At 34.8% G+C, this 21,964-nt stretch overlaps 2 protein-coding genes and 1 long non-coding RNA gene across 3 annotated transcripts; 1 reads left to right on the top strand and 2 right to left on the bottom strand.

The window, feature by feature from the left end:
• Window positions 1-9,672: 9,672 nt before the first annotated feature.
• Window positions 9,673-10,356, bottom strand: LOC111407019 (oleosin 1-like). Its single transcript, XM_023036357.1, has one exon. The coding sequence runs from the start codon at window positions 10,287-10,289 to the stop codon at window positions 9,858-9,860; it is 432 nt and encodes a 143-aa protein (XP_022892125.1). The 5' UTR covers window positions 10,290-10,356; the 3' UTR covers window positions 9,673-9,857.
• Window positions 10,357-12,553: 2,197 nt separating this feature from the next.
• LOC111407018 lies at window positions 12,554-14,778 on the top strand. The gene is made up of 4 exons (XR_002705017.1): window positions 12,554-12,650; window positions 13,825-14,059; window positions 14,177-14,320; window positions 14,413-14,778. It is a non-coding gene; the product is annotated as an uncharacterized LOC111407018 (long non-coding RNA).
• A 4,017-nt stretch (window positions 14,779-18,795) lies between these two features.
• On the bottom strand, window positions 18,796-20,019 carry LOC111407017 (cytosolic sulfotransferase 5-like). The gene has a single exon (XM_023036356.1). It carries the CDS (start codon window positions 19,959-19,961, stop codon window positions 19,017-19,019), a length of 945 nt encoding a protein of 314 aa, XP_022892124.1. The 5' UTR covers window positions 19,962-20,019; the 3' UTR covers window positions 18,796-19,016.
• Window positions 20,020-21,964: the final 1,945 nt, after the last annotated feature.

Below are 21,964 nucleotides of genomic sequence, written 5' to 3'. Positions count from 1 at the left end.
GGAGCATTATTCACGTTGGGTCGAATTATATTATCAAATAGTTCTGATCTCTTACTATTCACAAAAATTAATATTTCGATCTACACCGGCAAATGTACGGTTCGTAACAAGTGACAAAGTGGAAAATTGAGTTCGAATGTCATCTCACAGAGATTGAATAGCCTAATTTTACCTATCTTGACCTTAATCGAAACTGAATTGTCAAACTTGATTTTTTTTGTAACTAAATTTAACTCTACTTAGTCTAAATATGCAAATATGTATGATTTGAATGAGCTAAAATGCAAATTGAATGTTTGGAATGCAAATTGATGTACTCAATAAATATGAAACGCACTAGGATCACGAATCCCCAAGCAATGCTCACTTTCAATCCTAATTCCACAATTTGACAACGCGTTAAATTTTTGAAGAATCAATGCTCTTAAATCTATTCAACAATCTCTCCCAAATAATATTGAATCTACTCCCATATACCACTAGTCTATATCTCTATGACGGGTGTAAATATACAAGAATGCATATGATTTTGAAAGTACTTAAAGATTCACGCAGAGCATAGCAATATATCTCTATTCCCTATTGGACTCTACGATGATTTATACATTGTCGAACTCATTCCCCTTCTCTTGAATGCAAGAAATAGATCACTAAACTCACACAATTACTAGCCCAATAATTATGGAAGAACTTAAATGTATATAAACCATGCAAAATATTCAATACGTGTTTTAATGTCAAAAATATAGAACAACGAATAAAAAAATCATATCACAAGATTCATTGATCTTCTAGTACAAGAATTTCTGGCCTAGCATGAAGAATTACAAAATAATAATAACTTGAAGAAATAACATTACCAGGTTAATTAATTGCGTGAAATTCCGTCGGTCTTTGTGTTTTTTTCATTGTTGTGACTCCAAATTCTCTCCAATATGTGTTTTTCTTCTTCCCAATGCGTTTTCCAACTTTGAGGACGGCCCTAAGGTTTTAAAATACTTTCCAAGATTTATTTCCGTAAGAATTTCACTCAGAATAGGAGGGAACCAAAATTTTTCACTGCGACTTAGTTTTCGCCTTAGTAATTGTTTCTTGATGTTGAGCGGTCACTCAATTATAAAATTTTTCGAATGTTGCATTTTTATCCCTGAATTCAATTTTTGATTCTTTTAGATCCTTTCTCTTTTTTTTTTCTTCTCTCAATGCTTCAAGTCCTCACTAAATTTGTTCTTAACTCTTTCATATCCTTGTTTACACTTCCCGGTCATCTTTTAGCTATTTGCATTTTGATCCTTAAATTTTCATTTTCTTTCGTTTTTGCCCTTTTCGCAACTTTTCTCTTTATTTCCATATTCAATCAATTTTATCAATAATTAGCCATGTTTTGCGGTCTGAATAAGTGTGTAAAAACACACTTATTACTTACGATCATTCAGAAAACCAAAACAAAAATTCTCTTTACCTCTTGTACCAAGTCCAGAATGGGAAGTTTTTATGAGATCAATTATATCATCGATTTAACTGTTCCAATGGTCGCTAAACTGAGGTCTATATCTTCGATTGCTCATTGAAGTTTAAAATGTCAAGTTTTAATCACTGAACTTAGGTCCATGTCTTCGATTGCTCACTAAAGTTTAAAATATCGAGTTTTGACCATTGAATTTTGAAAAATATTCTACATTACTCACTGAACTTAGGTTCATATCTTCGATTACTAGTGAGTAACATACCGTATTTTTCAAACTTCACTTAGAAAAACTCGACATTTTAAATTTTAGTGAGCAATCAAAGACATGAACCTGATATGTTTGAATTTATTTTCTTTTTGCAGAGAAGAAGCTAACAAAGAAGTAGAGAAGGAGGAAGAGAGTAATGGAACTATTAAACTTGCCTGTTTAATGACGACAATTACAACTATATATAGTAGTCTTAGAATAAAAAATCATGCTGATAATGAGGAAACGGCCTATCCTACTGAAGCTAAAATAAAGCAATGCATGGCTTATTAAATGGAACTAACAAACAGAATAAATTAGACTAAGTCCACCCCACGTGTCCACTTCATAAGATAACAACAAATAAAATATTGAAATCAGTTGCATGGCTTGGTTGCATGGCTGAGCTTTGTGAATTCTAAACACGTATCATTCCTCTCCCCTTAAGGATATCCTTGTCCGCAAGGATAAATTCAGGATGGGACTTGGCAAAGCGCCACTCATTTTCCCAGGTGGCATCCTCGACTGTTGCTCCTTTCCATTTAACCAAGACTTCTGACTTTGGATGATATTTACCCTTGCGAATGACATGACGGTCCAAGATTGCTTCAGGTTGCGGAAGAATAGTAGAATCATCACTAACCGGCGGAAGTTGAGGAGAAGCCTGAATGACTGGACCCAAATGCTTCTGTAACAAACTGACATGGAACACATTATGAATTTGAGAATCGGAAGGAAGAGACAATCTATAAGCTACTGTACCTACCTTCTCAACAATTTGATAGGGACCAAAAAAATGGGGGGCAAGTTTCATTGATCCTCGAAAAGCAATGGAAGTCTGTCGATACGGCTGAAGTTTTAGATACACATAGTCTCCAACAACGAAAGAAACTTCACGACGCTTTTGATCTGCCTGACATTTCATTCGATTTCTGGCCAGCAGAAGGTTGTGACGTAACTTGCATAAAATGGCATTGCGATCACGCAGGTACTCATCAACGGCTTGGACGCGTGAAGTGCCTGGAACATAAGTTAGGAGATTTGGGGGTGGAATGCCATAAACAGCCTCGAAGGGTGTTATTTTAGTGGAAGAATGGATTGATGTGTTATAGCTAAATTCAGCCCAAGGAATCCATTGAAGCCATTTTCGAGGTTGGTCACCCGCAAAACGCTGCAAATATTGCTCCAAGGTGCGATTGACTACCTTGGTTTGTCCGTCGAACTGTGGGTGGTAACTTGAACTCATGCAAAGCTTGGTTCCCTGCAATTGGAATAAAGCTCGCCAAAAAGAGCTGATGAACACCTTGTCTTGATCACTAACAATGGATGTTGGAATGCCGTAGAGACGAACCACATTAGTAACAAAAGCCTTGGCTATAGTGACAGCAGTAAATGGGTGCTTTAAGGCTACAAAATGGGCATACTTTGTTAAACGATCGACAATTACCATGATGACAGTATGTCCATTAGACGGGGTTAATCCTTCGATAAAATCCATGGAAACATCAATCCACATGCGAGCAGGGATAGGTAGCGGTTGAAGTAACCCGGCAGGCTTCATACAATCAGTTTTGTACCGTTGGCAGGTATCACATTGTTGCAAGAATTCCTTCACCGATCGACGCATGTTAGACCAGAAAAAATTATGCTTAATACGAAAGAGAGTTTTATGGAACCCAAAATGCCCATCGGTAGGTGATGAGTGGCAATCTTCAATTACTTTTTGAACTAAAGTTGAGGTGGGGCTCAAGTAGACTTTGTCATTTTTGAACCACACTCCATCACGTTGTGTCAGTGAGGGTGTTTAAGGCATGTCATCATAGAAGTGATCTTGTTGAACTTCTTTCTGTAGTGTTGGCCACCAGTCTGCACGTGGCATTGAGATTGATAAAAATTGAAACTCAACTACACGTGATAAATAATCTGCAGCTTGGTTTTCTGTACCCCTTTTATACTCAATTTCATAATCATAACCAAGTATCTTTGGAAGCCATCGAGCTTGAGTTGGGGTAGTAATTCATTGTTCCAACAAGTATTTGAGGCTCTTTTGGTCAGTGCGAACAGTAAATGGTTTCACGAGTAAATAAGGACGCCATTTCCGAATGGCTTTGATGATAGCTAACATTTCTTTCTCATAGGTGGACAATGACAGAGACGATCCTTTCAAAGCCTCACTGAAATAAGCTATAGGTCGATTGTGTTGGGAAAGAATTGCGCCAATTCTGATTCCACTTGCATCACATTCAATTACAAACCGTTGAGAGAAATTAGGAAGGCAGAGCACTGGTGGGGATGTCAATGCCGCTTTTAATTGTTTGAAGGCTAGTTCGGCGGCTCCATTTGAATCCATCCTTGGTCAAAAGTTGATTTAAAGGAGCTGCTATGCAACCAAAATGACGGATGAACTTCCTGTAGTAGCCTGCTAAACCCAGGAACCCCCGTACTCCTTTTGTTGTTGTAGGTATAGGCCACTCAAGTATTGTTTGTATTTTGGTTGGGTCGACTGCCACCCCATGCTCTAAAATAATGTGGCCTAAATAGCCGATTTGCGAAACTCCGAACCTGCATTTTGATTCTTTTGCAACCAAACTGTTAGTTGATAAGATCGTTAAAACCATCAGTAGGTGTGAGAGATGATCTTCCCAAGAAGGTGAATATACCAAAATATCATCGAAGAATACCAAAATGAACTTTCGGAGATGAGGATGGAAGAGGTCATTCATAAGACTTTGGAAGGTTGCTGGAGCGTTGGTGAGGCCAAATGGCATCACGACGAATTCATAATGCCCTTCATGCGTTCGAAAAGCCATTTTCTAAATATCTTGTTCATGCACTCGAATTTGGTGATAGCCAAACCTTAAATCTAACTTGGAGAAGAATTTTGCTCCATGAAGTTCATCCAGAAGCTCGTCAATCACCGAAATCGGGTATTTATCTTTGACTGTTATGTTGTTTAAAACTCGATAGTCTACGCAGAATTGCCAATCCCCATCCGTCTTTTTCACTAATAGAACTGGTGATGAGAACGGGCTCTAACTGGGCCTTATCAAACCCGATTGTAAAAGCTCCTTCACCATCCTCTTGATTTCAGTTTTTTTGGTAATGAGGATATCGATACGGTCGTATACTTACAGGTCCCGTGTTTGGTTGTAATGGGATGCGATGATCATGTTGCCGATTTGGGGGAAGGCTAGTGGATGGTTCGAATACTTTTGAAAGCTCAGTCAGGAGATGAGCCATGTCTGGTGGATATAAGTTGGGTAGGGAGCTAACAACAGAGGGAGTGATTTGGAGAAAAAGTCCACTAGCTTGTAAGTGGTTGAATTCCTTATCTGTTAAAGCTTCGATTCCAACATGCTACAGCCTTTGGAAGGTGTGGGGAACCCCTCTGACTTTGAAGGTCATGGTGAGTTGCTTGTAATCCATCTCGATAGGCCCAAGAGTTTCAAGCCAATGTACCCCCAAAACTAGTTGGCATGCTGTAACTGGAAGAACATAATAGTCTGCTGTGATGGAATGGCCTTAGATGGTGATGTTAAGCGCCTGACACTGCCCAGCACATTCTATTTTCTCTCGATTGGCCACCGTCACTTGAAATTTTTTGTCCCGAATCACAGGTAACCCATACTTAGTAACTATAGCTTGATCGATGAAGTTATGAGTGCTGCCGCCGTCTATCAACGCAGTTATATTTTTATTTTTTAGTCTGCCCATGACACGTATTGTTTGTGGATGATTGGTTTCGGCAATCGCGTGAAAAGAAATTTCTGGCATGGTCTCATTACTCTCTAGCTCACAATTTTCATCATTGGTTGAGCCTAGGTGCAAAGAATCTTCAATCATGAATAATTGTGGTCGTTCACAACGATGACCAGGAATGAACTTCTCATCGCAATAATAACATAACCCCTTATCTCAACGTTCTCGGGCCTCTTGGTTGGTGATTCGACGAAAGGTCATTGGAGCAGTGTATGAATTTGGACTTATACGTTGGTTCAGTGAGGGGCCTAGTACACCAGCTGTAGGATTAGTGTTTGTCTTTGGGGCCACTGAAATTGGTTGGAGGCGTAGTGGTTGGCTTATTTTCTTCTGTAACTGATTTCTTTCCTCAATTAGTTGAGCGACTCCTATCGTATCAGCCAAGGTATTGGGTTGTTTAATTTTGACATCTAGACGGAAGTCATCTCAAAGTCCTACAATGAAACAACCAATGAGAAAATTTTCAGGCAGGCCATCAACTTGGTGGGAAAGCTTCTCGAAAGCTTCCTGGTAAACGGCGACAGTTGATGTTTGTTTAAGCTGAGTTAGAGCTTCCGATGGATCTTCGTAATCAGTTGGACCAAAATGGAGGAGGACTGCTTTGGTGAACTCTTCCCAAGTCAGTCGCCCTCGAAATTTTGTTAACCACCGGTGCCATTGTAAGGTGATGCCCTCCAGATGAAAAGAGGCCAACTGGACTTGTTGGTCACATGCAATGTTTTGAAACTCAAAGTATTGTTCTGCCTTATAAACCCAGCCACTTGGGTCCTCACCATTGAACTTTGGGAAGTGCAGTTTGAGATGGTGATGATGGTCAGTATGAATGTGGGATCGCACAACATTTGGAGAATGTGAGGTTTCTCCTGGGTAAAATGGGTTGACGTCAACCTGGCTAGTAGGGTTAGGGGTTCTTAAGGCCTATAACTCCAATAATACAGTGCGCAGAGCAACATTAATTTGGTCGAAATTCGACTCGTGTCGAGCCAAAGCTTCGTTCACCTCATTGCGAAATTCCATATTGGTTTTGCCACGAGTGTCCATCACGGAACCGCGCTCTGATACCAATGATATGTTTGAATTTATTTTCTTTTTGCAGAGAAGAAGCTAACAGAGAAGTAGAGAAGGAGGAAGAGAGTAATGGAACTATTAAACTTGCCTCTTTAATGACGACAATTACAACTATATATAGTAGTCTTAGAATAAAAAATCATGCTGATAATGAGGAAACGGCCTATCCTACTGAAGCTAAAATAAAGCAATGCATGGCTTATTAAATGGAACTGACAAACAGGATAAATTAGACTAAGTCCACCCCACGTGTCCACTTCATATGATAACAACAAATAAAATATTGAAATCAGTTGCATGGCTTGGTTGCATGGCTGAGCTTTGTGAATTCTAAACACGTATCAGAACCTAAATTTAGTAATCACATATTGACATTTTAAATTTTCAGTGATCGATTGAAAACATGCATTAAGTTAGTGACCAAATCTCGATATTTTAAACTTATATGATCAATCGAAGACATGAACATAAGTTCTTGAAACAGTTATCTATATCAAATCTAGAAGCCCATTTTACCCATTTTAAAAATCTTGACAAGTACCCTTTCCTTAATTTTTTATTTATTATTTTTTTTTGGGTGTTTTGAGTTCAAATTTGTACTTGAAGAAAAAAGTGAACTGCCAACTCGAAATTCCAAGTGCCAGATTGTGAATGAACCACCATTTTTCCAAAATTTCAAGTACAAAATTTAATGGAATTTTATCCTACAATTTTACCTCATTTGTATTTTTGAAATTGATTTTTATTTTGTTGGGTTTGTGACCCAAATTATAGTAGAATTTCTTTTTTAGAAATAAATTGTTTCCTCATTTTCATGTGGGAAAATTGTTTCCTTATATTTCATGTGATTTTTTATGGTAACAAATTATTTTCATCTTTATGCTATACCATGTACCTATAAAAAGTGGTCTTTTCTTTCAGTTTTGTTAACGCAAGAATTGCTAAGTTCTTGTATTTCTCTCCATATTGTCGATTAATAAAATGTCGTGCTTCTGCGATTAACTCTTTATGTTAATTTCTTTACTTTTAAATCTTGTTTCTCATCGCTATCTTCATTACTTCATATCGCGTCATTAATCTCATTCACTACAATTCTTCCAGGTCCAACAAGTAGTATCAGAGCCTTGCTTTTCTTCTGAGGATTGGTTGAGATTTTTCCATAGGATGTCTTAAAGGAGAAAACAACAGCTGCTTTGTGGTTGAAACTGGAGCAGTTATGTATGAGTCTTATCAGTAAACTGACTCTAAAGTAGAAGCTGTATTCCCATCGCATGGCGGAAGGAGGGTCGTTGGAAGACCATAATGTTGTGTTCAAGAAAATTGTCACAGATTTGAAAATGTTGGAGGTTAAGTACGATAAAGAGGATCTTGCTTTGATCATGTTATGTTCACTACCTAGCTCTTATGCGTCGTTTCAGGACACTACTTTGTATAGTTATGATACTTTGACTGTAGATGATGTCTATGATACTTTGCACTCAAAGGAAAAGTTCAAGCATTTGGTTGGAGCTACATCGAAGGATGATGAAGCTCTTGTATCTCATGGTGGTCAACAGAAGGATAGATCGAAGAATAACAAAATTTGTTTTGCTTCTACTGCAGATGTAAGGGACATTTTTGGAAAAATTGTGATAAGTTGTAGGTTAAAGGAGATTTAACTGCAAATCAGAGAGTGTAACCTTTGATTTCAGATGAAACAAATGTAGTTGATGATTTTTCAGACAGCGGATATGTGATGTTGACCATGTTATCTGACATAGAATTTAGGCCTGACGAGGAGTGGATTCTTGATTCAGCATGTTCGCATCATATGTGTTCTAATCGAAATTTCTTTTAGACATATGAGGCTAATTACCAAGGTAGAGTTGTAATGGGAAACAGCCAGTCTTGCCGTATTGTTGGGATAGGTGGAGTCAGATTTAGGCTACGGGATGGGACATTCAGAACAATTGATCAGGCTCGATATGTTCTAGACCTGAAAAGGAATCTCATTTCACTTAGTACTCTGAATGCAAAAAGGTATAAATTCTCTGATGGAGGTGGAGTTTGAAGGTTCGAATGGGTGCTGGGTTGTATTGGAGGGACGGAAGAAGTCTCAGTTGTACATCTTGTAGGGAAGTGCAGAACTAGTTAAAAGACATCGGGACAAGTTTAGCACCATGATATATATTCGATTTGGTACAGTACCTCTTGTGATGGGTTCTGGGTCGGTTTAGAACATTGCCCAGGGGAGCATTGGTGATTTATCTTTGTCACCAATTTCAACGGATTTATTTGCTAGGGTTGGACTCATGTAACGTAGGTATCCTAGAGTCAATAATGTCTAGGATGTTTTTTTGGAACGTTGAAGGCGACAGTTCTGGCAATGGGCCTTCTGATCTAATATGTGGTATGATTTCTGCTACAAGGTATGCTTTGACCCTATTTGATCAACAGTAATTTTGGGAACCCATGATTTGGGTTCAGGGATCATTTGTGGATGTCTTACACAGGACGACAATTTGGTTTGGAGAGTTTCGGTTACTATGTTGAGGAGATTGACTATTTCGATGCAGACGAATTTGAAATCTTGAAGTTTCGTCGTTACACCGAATTTTGGGTCAATGTTGAGATTGATGGGTTTGTGACCCAAATTAGGGTATATTTTTTTAGAAATAAATAGTTTCCTTATTTTCATGTGGAAAAAAATGTTTTGTTATATTTCAAGTGATTTTTTATCAAAATATATTTCCTTATTTCACATCATTTTCATCTTTATGCTATGCCATGTACCTATAAATAATGATCTCCTCTTCCAATTTTGTTAATGCAAAAATTGCTGAGTTCTTTTATTTCTCTCCATGTTGTCAATTGTCGTGCTTCTATAATTAACTCTTTTTGTTAATTTCTTTACTTTAAAATCTTATTTCTCGTTGTGATCTTTATTACTTTCATATCGCGTCATTAATCTCATTCGCTACAATCTTTCTTACTTTCATATCACGTCATTAATCTCATTTACTACAATCCTTTTAGGCCCACCATATTTGTCAATTTCACCCCCCATTACGGCATTTGCATTTCAGATGCAAATTGCAACCTTTGTACAAAATATCAAACTAAACTCAAAATTCAGTTAAAAAATTAATAATTGAGAGGAAATAGAAGAAGAGCTTAATTTTCGATACTAAAAAAATTATTGAGTCTTTCATACTAGCACTAACAAAAGATACCTTAAAGTCACCAAAACAACAATTTAAGAACACCTTAAAATTTTAAGAAACAGGCATTAACAAAACCAATCTTTAATTTCTCCAAATCAAAGATTCTTCAAGCTCAGGAAGCTTGTGAACCGGTGGCATGCTGCTGCCCGAAATGCTCTGCCTTATCCTTCATCTCCCTAGCCTTAATAGACAGCTTCGTCTGCGCCTGATCAAGCTGCTCTGCACCAGGAGGGTGTTTTCCGGTGACGTATCGATAAATCCACGACAGAACACTAACAGCCGCCACTCCAAATCCACCAGAAGCAAGGAAACCCGAGCACACCAAGAAAATCGTTATGGCTGCCGGTACCAGCACCGGACTGAAAATTACAAGCAAAGGAGTGGCTAGAGCGAGAGCAATCACAGTTCCAGCCAGAGTCAAGCCAGACAGGACTAGGAGAGAACCACCAGCAGTTGCAGCAGTGACGGCTTTCACTATCTGATGGGACCGCTGCGGTAGAGTCTGGTAGTGTTGCTGCTGCCTGTCGTGGTACTGCTCAGTCATTTTTGCGAACCTGAAGTCGTCAATGAAAATTAATTGTGCAAAATAAGTGAAAATTATTGAAAAACAAGCTGGGAATAATGAAGACTAGTGAATTGAATGCAGAATTATATAGAAAGGGAAAAGGTGTACGTGTTGGATAGGGGATGTCACGTGGTGGAGAGCTTGACATGCAAAGGTTGCATGTATTGAAGAGGCGTTTGTGTGGAGACACGTCAAATTTTGCAAGAATATGTGGTGTCGATAGAGGTATGAGATTTGAAGATTATCCCGAAAATGAAAATAGCCTTGTTTGATGAAGTTTAAAATTAATTTTTTTTTATTTGAGAAAAGTTGATAAAATATATAATCTAAAAGTTATATACTTCATAAAATATATAGTTAAAATTAATTATTAATTTTAACTTAAAAATAAATCGATAAAAAAAAAACTTAAAAGAGTGCGGCGAAATATGTTCTTTAAACTAATTTTGGTGACCAGGAATATAAAGAATTTATGGTGTGTTTGATTACATTTATTTTCCATGGAAAATATCAGTTTTCTATCCAAATTTTCACTTGGAGTGTTTGATTGCTATTTTTTTCTATGGAAAATATTTTCCAACTTTTGAAAATATGCCTAATTTTCCTTATTTTTAAGGAAAATATTTTCTTTGGGTAGAGGTGATTTTTATTTTCCACAAAAGATGGAAAATATTTTCTTTTCTAGGTAATATTTTTCATGTCAATCAAACACACTCTTAATATAAAATTGTACAGTTATAACGGAAGGTTGATAATATTATAGTTGATTAAGGTAATTAGTATTCTTTAATCTTTTAATCAGGGAAAATTAGATTACCAATCATACAACATAATAGCCATCTTGGAACAAATATCTTTCTTTTGCTAAAAGATCAAAAAACTTTAATCCACTTCAATATCATTTACTTATTACTATTTATTATATTCGCATATTAACTTTCTATGCGATCTAATATAGGATGTCAACGAGTTGAGTCGGCTCGCGAGTCGAAACTCAAAGCTCGAGCTCGATTCGAGTAAAATAACACAGGTTCTTTTGGAACCCGAACAGAGCCTAGCAAAAGTTTGGCAAAAAAAACAAAGCTCGATCCAAACTTTTGGCTCGGGCCTCAACGAACCGAGCCGAGCCCAAAACAGCTCGATTTTTTCTCTCTCTCCTTTTTTATATTTTAATTTTTTTATGCTGCATTTCTTAAGGTGGCAGCAGCCAGCTACCTTATTTAAGGCAGCAGCTTGAAATAAAGAGCTGCCTTTTTTTTTCTTATTTAAATAAGGCTCGAGCCCGAGTCGGCGAGTCACACAGGCCGGCTCAGGCTAAGCCCGGAACCTCAAAATGGGGCTCGACTCGAGCCTTGGGTCAATTCCATCGAGCCTCGAGCCTAGTCGGCTCGAGTTTTTTTCAGGCCGAGTCATAAACGGCCCGAGCCGACGAGCCCAATTGACATCCTTAATCTAATATAATATATCAAACGCAATATAGATCGATTACACTATATTTGTCAGATAACTCTGAAAAATGTCTCTAACTTGCTTCCACAATTATTATCATCATCACGTTGGGGGCAGGGATTGTCAAAGTTTAATCTCTTTGATCGTAGCTAATTCTTTTTGTAAATGATCATATTATGTAATGAAATACTTAAACTCGAAAATAAACGCGCAAGCCATTAAGCCCGAGTTGTGAATAGTGATTACTGAGTCTACCGTTTTCTGCAAAAATAAAAATATTAAAATCATTCATAAAGTTAGATTGAATCTATCCCTATTTAGAAATTATTTAAATTTAGATTTTAATCTAAATCAAAGTCAACAATCAATTTTAAGCAAATATATAAAGAGTTCCATAACTTTTCGACCATCACTACAAGAAACTAGAGTTTTCCCGACCAACTAAAATTTTGTCAGCGACTATACTCTTTTATCGACCAGTAAAAATACGTAGTCGGCCATATCTTTGCCGACCAACTTTTTACCGACCCAATTGAAATAGTCAAGGAAAATAGTCTTTGCCGACCACTTTTTACCGACCAACTAGAAATTAGCCACTAAAAATTCTATTTACCGACCAAAGTATTTTTTTTAGCAGGCATAGACGATATATATTTGTCGACTAAACATAAATGGTCGATGAAAATCCTAATTTTGGGCCAAAAATATTGGCGGGGGATGAAAATCCTAATTTTGGATTGTCCAAAATATAGGTTTAGGGTAAGAAAATTTTCAATTTCGCTCCTCCCCAACTCTGCATCTCTCCCCTCTCTCCCCCCTTTTCCTGTGCCATCCGTCTCTCTCTCCCCCGTCTGCATCTCCCAAAGCATTCTTGAAGTTGACATTGTAGTGGTAATTGTTTTCTAGTTTTATCTTTAACCCTTCTTTATTTCATCATTAGCAATAATTTTCTCTCTACTGGATTTTTACCTACATTACATGTCCACAAAGAGCACCATCTCTACATTCTACTGAGGATCTTTTTTATGCAGAACTCACATCATTCATCATTATTGCTTCCTGGGTGAATGTTTGTTTCTAACTTCCACGTTGTTGTTAAATTGTCGATTTGCAATTAGATTTTCATGGGGTTATTGATGAATGGTATTTTTCTTCTTGTCATTCGTTGAGAAAAATAGTTTTCCCATTTCCCCCCCTAATTTTGATGATAAATTCATTCTCTTAAATGCAAATGCACATTTCAGTAAGATCTTATTTAGAGATTTGTATAATTTATTTTTACATTTCTGTATATGTGCAATTTGTATGTGGAATTATGGTGAATACTTCTAGTACAATTGTAGTATCAAATAATTGGGGCAGGTTTTCATTGTGGATTTTCTATCGTAATGGCAAGAAATATTGACCGTGTGCTTTTGATTGAGGAAATTCTGGTTTTTTTACTTGAATATCCAGGTGTATTTATACTATAGATATAGTGCTTGATTGGTGCAAATTTTAAGCCAATTAAAATCAATTTTTTGATCGTTATTTCATTATTCCAGCTGTCATTTTTAATTCTTCTCTCACATATAAGACCACTTTATTTCTAATGATAAAAAAATCAATTATCAATATCCCTACCAAACAAGCTCATATTTTGTATTCATATATGGTTGCTATTGATATGTGTAGAATCTAAATCTGCTACATACTTCACCTGGCAAGTCAGCCGCATACATGAACATTGATAAAGTTGGAGCACTTGAGATCCAACATTTTATATGTTAATTTCCTTTTCTTTTCACCTCTCCTTTTGTTTTGGTTCTCCATGACTTAAGCCAAGACTGTGAATGCTGATTCATTCGGTAATTAAGATTCCAGATCTCTGTTTTTATTTTAGTTCCTTTTGAACATAGCTATTGTCTCGTTGGAATATAATTAGCCCCTGTTTGGTTACCAAAAAATTGATAAGAAGTATTTTTATTCAGCAGATAGATTGCTAGAAATGTTTTAGTGTTTTTGTGTTTTTTTCTTTCTTTTTTTTTTTTTTTTTTTTGACATCATATTCTTTTGTCACTTGCAGTGGCACCACTCAAGCGTAAATATTCATCTCTTAACGAGTTCCTGGAGAAATCAGTGGCCACTTCCTTTAAGGAGTTTTGATATGAGCTACACGCATACTAAAAGGAGTATCTAGAACAACCAATGGCTCATAGGAAAGCAAATAAGCCAAAAGAAGTCTTCACTAGACTGATTGGGATCATTTGTGTGATTATTGGGAAAGTGGGTGATTTCAGGTGCAATATTTAGTTTCACAGGTATTTATATTCATTTGTTTACTTATTTAGTTCGTTGACTATATTCATTTCTATTTAATTGTACATTACAGAAAAGATCCAAAGTAGCAAAGAGTTTACCCCTTTTTTTGGTTCCAGATCTTTTATTCAATGTCAGGCAATAGGGGTAAGTAAGAAGCAAAATAGATGCATTTCGGGAGACTGGATAGAATTCAGCCATAAAAGGATACACATTACAAGGATATCAAAGGCTGGATCCATCTTGTGGCTGAGGAGAAATATGTAATGAACAAATGTCTTTAACATTATTTTTACTTAATGGAACAAATATTTTACTCCCTTATTTGCATTAGTACTTTTCTAACGTCGCGCAGAAGGAGATGATAGACGTACAAATCACTCAAGAGACATATGTTGACGGAGAAGTGAGGAGATTCAAGGAGGAGATTTGCCAGGTGCTACTGCTAAAATAAGCAGCCTTAGAGTGCCCACTACTTACCCGTCTTCTGTCTTCATCGCCTGATCATGAGTCAACTGATTATTAGTTTAGAGTTATCTTCATGGTTGATTCTCTATTATAGCTTATGTTACTTCTGGACTACACTAATCTTCTCATATTATGGAACATGATTAGGCTTTTTATTGCCTATGCTACCATTTTGGACTATATGTTTATGTAGTTACTCATATTTTGGAAGTTGAATTGACTTGTCTTTGATATAATATATTATTTTGTCTTACATATATTTTGCTATTGCTTTGTGATTTCAAATAGTTCTTGATTTTAGATTTGTGTTGGTACATTGCGTTGGAGTTGTGCTTTTAATCTATTTTGAAATTTAAACTATTGCACATATTCAAATTTTTATTTTTATTTTATTTTATTTTGTGCATAAAATCACATTTATCAATTGAAACAATTGTCAGCACTTTCTTAAATGTTCTTAGTTGGCAGAGGTTTTGCTAGTCCTGACCAATAAGAAATTGGTAAACAAAAATATGTATATCTACTGACTAAAATTCCAATTTTACCTACTCAAATATTTGGTTGGCAAAGGTTAAATCATTCCCGACGAACATGGAATTGGTAAGCAAAACTCTTATATTTGCCGACTAACATGCATTTTAGTCGGTAAAAACTTTTGCTGGCTGCCCTTTGGCGATCAGCTTCCAACCAGTATTTTCTAGTCAGGAATTAATTTTATCGGCTGATAATGGACCTTTAGCAACTAATCTTTTGGTCAGCAAAGCTCACTTTTCTTGTAGTGCATGCCCTTTTATCAATTTTTAACAAAACTTAATAAAAACATATTTGAATTTCTTAATTTTTATTATTAATTTAAAGTAAATTATATTTTTATTTTCAAAAATAGTGTTCTAAAAGGCGTAATGCGTAATAATGGGTGAAAGCCAAGCCGTGTGTTAGAAAAGTTTAGGTGAGGCATGAGCATAAAAAAATGTAAACTGGCTTTTTCTTATTTTAATATTATTTTAATTTTTAATAAATAAAAAATTATTTAATAATTAAAAATAATACCTAGCAAACATGTAAAACAGATTTATAGGAATTTTATACATTTTTTTTTTCAATTTTCATCAAAAAATAAGTTTCAAAATGTAAATACTAAATAGCAAGTAAATGGTATAGGAACTTAAATTTTATCTAATTCTTTATCGGACTTCAATTCAATATCCTCTTTTTCATCTAATTCATCCTCTGTGTAATCCGATACAAAATCATCCTCATCAAGCTCCCTTATTTGAAGCAAAGCATATTCAATTAATTATTCATTAATCATTAGTGAGTAAAATGTAACAACCTAATTAATACTTATCCCTTCACCAGAACTCCAATTTCTTTCACAACTAGATGAACTAGCAGTCAACCAAGTATCATTTATGCCATGGTCTTCAAATTTGGTGTTTCATTCCCATAAAAACTCCACCAACTCACTAAGAAATATAAATGAAAGAAACAAACATGTTATTTTTAATATTTATATAGTCCAATAGAAAATATAATAAATTATTGATACGAGAGAAAGACTAATATGTTAACATCTGGATTGTAATTTTCATCGTTGTTTTCACATGCACTTATTGTAAGCTTCCTTCCAAATGAACCTTCCTTTTGGAAATATCTTTGCAACTCAATATTTATCACATTACGTTACATTTGATGATTAGGAAAGAATTTCTCAACACAAGCAATCAAATTATTTATCATGAATGAATCATCTTTGTTACGTGGATTTTTGAAGAAATAGAATGGATTTAAAAAATAAGCAGCCATATGAAGTGGATTATCAAGGCTACCCTTGTTTTTAGCATAAATAATGTCCAAGATTGACCTATAATCGCACTCCTTCAATGTCATCACTTGCCTTTAGTAGCTCTCCATAAACAAAGCCCATTGAAGACTTTTCTTCTCCATCAACAAGTCTAAGAACTTTCACTGGTCGAGTGAATACCTTCCAAACTTCAAAATATGCATTTTGTTGCACTCATATGATCTCAAAACCGATCATTTTAAAATGGATATTATAATTTACAATCCAAGGGCCTAATTTCATGAGTTTTCAAATAAAAATTGTGGTTCTAGGCACCTTTCAATTTAGATATTATTTTCTGTATGAATTTTCACCATTTCTTATTGCCATATTTTTCTCTCGCGTCCTAGACATGTATTGGAAATTGAGGGGAGTTGAATAGAGGTTAAGGAAAGTTGTGAATTTGAATTCCATTCAAATTATTCCTTAAAGTCTTGCGGACACGGGCGGATCCACATGGAGTCATATGGGGTCAAATGAACTCACAAAATTTTGGGTTTTTTTTTCAGAAAATAATTGTTTTAACCGTTTTATTATCTACTTTAATACATGCATGAAGTTGGAACATTGCATTTTTAATATCATTTCGAAGTGCTCATAACCTAGTTTTTCGCTTCTTAATGGCTTGCGAAATGATCAACCATAGCAAAAGTTATGATGTATCAAAATAAATCACTCCAAATTAGTATTTCGAAAAGTCCAATAATACGCTAACTTTTAAAAATTTCCAATGATCGTATATTATCTGAATTCACAAATCGCCTTGTGTCATGTAGAAGCTTGTTTCGAAAATTATATCTTAGTCATATCGAATGGTCCAAACGGATATTGAAAATAGTTAAACATTTGTCAAACGTACGTACGAGAAAAGACATTTAACTTGTTTTTTCTTTTAAAAAAATTCAATATTTCATTAATGTTTATTATTTTTGTGTGATAAATTTTTCAATATTATTTTCATCATTTTATTAGGAAATTTTACATGGAAGATGACGTCAAAAATTCTAAAATCGTTACGGATTAAATGTAATTTGAATTACTTTTAAATTATTTTTTCATTGAAATTAAATTTCATTTACATCATAAATTAAATATGAATTTTATTTCAAATCATTTACTTCGTACATCCAATTTGATTTATTCGCCATTAACTCAACATCTAAAAATAACATGGTAAACAAAATTATACGTGTACCAAAATTCATTTAACACTATTGATAGTGATATAACTATAAGACATTTTCAAGGTTTCAAAATGCGTATTAACTTATTTTCATTAATATTATATTATTTTGAAAAATTATACATTACTTTTTGACCCCACAACCTAGAAAGGTTGGTTCCGCCCCTGCGGATCGGATTGGGTCATCCCCACATGGACGACTTAGTACGACTCAATTTTTTCAACAGTATTCATCCTCCAGTTTATTACTTTAGGATATATTCAAATTTTATCCCAGTTGGAATCCTAGTCCATGGGCTTAAAGGTTTGTATGTACAATTATAAATACATGTATTGTATCAATGAAATAGATATTAATTCCTTATCATGTGTAGTCTTCTATCTTAAATTAATTAAATCCATGTTTGATATAGATTAAAATAAGATTTTTATTAAATTTTGCTAATTATTGACTTTGATATGAAATTTCTGTGAACTTTTAATTCATGCCAAATATGAGCTAAATATTTTTCTATTGTCTTGGGACAGGAGCTGATGAAATCGGTTGATTCAGATTTTATTGACACTTTTGCAACTCATTGTTAATTAGATCGAGTTTATAATATTTACCCGTTAATAATCGTGTTTTTTCTATTTTCTTCTATTTAAGATTATCAATTTTATTTTGTGTAGAAATCTTGAATGAGACAATAATTTTTCAGAACGTTTATATTCTTTGGTTTACCCATAAACAATTGTGATTTTTTCAGTAAGGTTTATGATACTATTAAGAAAAATATACGTTAAAATCTTTATCTTTATATTATCAATTTTTATTTAGGTACGTATCGAACATGCACTCACATATTGATTGAATATATTTGGTAGTGGTATGTTGATGATAACATGGATAGCGGGGGCTAAGTTAAACCCGATTCTTCACTTGTATGTGAAACCTCTCAAAAGCGAGGGGCAAGCTGGGTCATTTTGACGCCACTAATTTTTTTCACACGTGCTAGACAGATGTTAAATGAGTAATGTTATTTAGTCTCACTGAGATTATAACCTAAATCCAAGGGTGGATCCACATGGGGTCAGATAACCCCACAAAATTTTGGGTTTTTTTCTTCAAAAAATGGTTGTTTTAACTCGTTTTCGACCCACTTTAATACATACCAAATGAAAAATGAAATATTGCATTCTTAATATCATTTCTAAGCATTCATGGCCTAATTTTTTGCTTCTTAATGGTGTACAAAATGATCGACCATAGCAAAAGATACGATGTATTAAACTTTTCACCCCACAACCCAAAACGGCTGGATTCGCCCCTGAATGCAACTATATTTTTTCTAGGAGGCTTGATAGCAGTGCCGTCTTATTCTTTATACAATCCAGTTGTGTCATGTAATACGTTCCAAACGAGCATATTATAGACGTACACACAAATATATATGCATGTATGTAATTATATAGACATATGAATTTACAGAAACAGACCATACTCTTCAAGCTTAATGCGGTTTGTTTGGTTGATTTTCTCTTCCATTTCAGGGGTTAAATAGTTCTCCCAATCCCCAACAACACCTTTCCTGAAGTACAAACTGTTATGCACATTGAACAAAGTAGATCCATTCTTGTTCACCTCCAAATTCTTCAACCTCTCCAAACTGCATCTCCACAGAACCTTATCAATTTCCTCTTCACTTGCAAATGGCTTCCCAAGAAATTTAGCAAGTTTCTTAACCTCTCCCTTGGGATCCCTTTTCAGTTCTTCATACTTCAAGAACAGTATTTTCTGCGGATTCTTCTGGCTTTCCAACCAGTACTGTAAAACGTGGTCGAAAAAGGGCCCGTACTGATGAACCCCAGATAAGAAACAATCGACTGTATTTTCTAAGGGAAAAGGGTCTTGATCAGGGTGTAAAATGGAATTGAAAAAGTGCCACATGGAGATTAAATTGTCCTTAGGGTTCCGGGCAATGTAAACTATTTTACAGTCTGTGTTCTTGATTGAATCTGGGAGGACAATGTAGGGCAAATGACTGTGGAGAAGCCGAGGTGAAGGAGCTTTGTAAAGATCCATATGGGGTTTTGTGCCGTAAATTGTGCTTTCAATTGTTGGGACATGGAAATGAGGGTTATCCTTAACTAAAAGATCATAATCCGCGTCAGTATTTGGGTTTTTAAGGATGCAGAGACAGAGAGATTTGAGCCATGTTGTGCCCGTTTTCATGTTCGACGTTAAGATGACGTCATCGTTCGCTGCTTGAAAGATTGATCTGAAGGCCATGGCGGGTTGAACAAGGCCGGGTTCGAACCAGAAGCCTTCCCACTGGACAATATCCATGGCATCCATGAAACGAGCTTTTGGGAGATTTAGATGGTTTTTCGCATTGTTGGAATTAGAGTTTGATGATAAATCCCCCATGGGTGATGTGTTTGAGAGGGTCAAAGAAAAATGCGATGAGCAGTTAGATCTATATTTCAGAGAGGCTCAATGAACTAGGTTTATTTATAGTGCTACTCAAGAAGTTCACTCTCAACTAAGATTTTAATGGACGTTAGAAGATTATAAATTCTAATGAATTTCATGAATTTGAATAGATTTTCACAAACCTCAACTCGAATTTTGATGGATTCTAAAAAATTATAAATTCTAATAAATTTCATGGATTTCAATAGATTTTACAAAATCCATAAGTATTCGTTTCTCATTCTTTTCCCATTAAAATGAAAAGTATGACCATTATCCATACATCAAGCCACGAAATTTGAATTTATATCTCTTTTGTAGGGCCCATAATGACTATATTTTTCATTCTTATTTTTATGAAAATAGAAAACAAACGCCCCCTAAAAATGGTGAAAATTGAAAATGATTTGTTATATGTATTTTTAAACTTGAAATCCATCCAAATCTTCTAAAATTACTATATTAATGAACTTAATATAAATCGATGAGTTATTGAGCACACCTCGGGGGCATTTAATTTTAATGGATTTCATTAAAATGTGTTAGAATCTCAATTGAGAACACTTAAGTTTAGAAGGATTTTTAAAATCTATCAAAATCTCAATTTAGGGCACCCTCCAGTATGGAAATTGGCGTGAAGGGAGGTGATACTTCTGGATAACTGGATCAATTTACTTAACATGTCCCCAACTTTTATTTCACTTAGATATGAATTTTAGTTTTTAGATGTGAATAGCGTTTCAATCTTCAATTACATGTTAGATAGTGAATTTTGGCATGAATGGTACTTTTTCTCTATCTTTTTAGCATTCCGGGTTTTCAATTTTCAGGTTTTACAGCATTTGAACAGTATTTTACTTGTGAGTCCAATGATTATTAAAAATGTTTATGTATTGACTTGATCGACATGATTCATGTGTTATAAAAATAACTAGTGGCTATAAGAAGCCAAATTATACAAAGCATTTGTTAAAAACCCTAAAGTCCATGCTCATGCAACGAAGGGGACAGCAACCAATTTCTATTATTTTTTAGGACATTTTTAAGGATAAAGGAAATAAGTATGTTTAAAGACGATGTCGGTAATCTTAGTAGACTTTTATTTTTCAAGTGAATTATTGCTTCTTCCCCTGTCGTAAGCTCGATAATAGTCATTTAACAACCACAAGTAATTTAATTATAGATTATTTCAATATACCATGACATCATAAGTAAGTTTGGAAATATATTTAAACTCTTTCAATTTATTGGCTGAGACATCAATGGTTCAGTATATATTTGTGTTATATTCAAACCATAATTAATATATTTAGTGTTCTTGTTCTGTTGACAAGTTCATAATAGATTGAGTTTGAGAGATTATGCCATTTGAAAGTGATAATTTAAAAATTATTTTCCCTTGCTCATTTTCAATTATACGATCTCCCAAAAAAAATTATTTTTCTCATTTTTTCTTGACTTTTTTTCTACTTTTTAATCACATATTCTTTAAAAAATTAATTTTCAAAAAATCACTTTCACACTAGTATTATGTACTAAAATTATATATGAAAGAGCTATAAACGACACAATTTTCTTGAATAAGAATGAGTACTAGTGTAACGATGTATAAAACATATAAAATGTTAGGCAACGATTTGGCTGGGTGGCTTATGCTAAAAGTTAAGCTCCAAATATGTAACTTATTCTAAGTTTAAGTGGATCCACTTTAAGAAGAAGATAACTTTTATTTCCTAAAAATTTATAGACAACGAGAGATAAGATTCTTCAACTTATCCAAACATTTGAGTTATGTTTGGAGTTGAAGTTCCACTTGGATAAACGTGTCCGGAAAGAGTAAGATGTGCATTTGTTCTTAAAAAGAATTCTTTTTGTTCAAGTTGTTACGTTTCATCTACAAGAAAAAAAAATTATTGTGTATATTTGTATGTATGCATACGCATGCATGTAGATTGAAT

This window comes from Olea europaea, chromosome 12, assembly GCF_002742605.1.
Source record: "Olea europaea var. sylvestris chromosome 12, O_europaea_v1, whole genome shotgun sequence".
NCBI lineage: Eukaryota > Viridiplantae > Streptophyta > Magnoliopsida > Lamiales > Oleaceae > Olea > Olea europaea.
The sequence above is the reverse complement of the archived record's forward strand: the minus strand, read 5'-3'. Positions and strand labels throughout refer to the sequence as shown.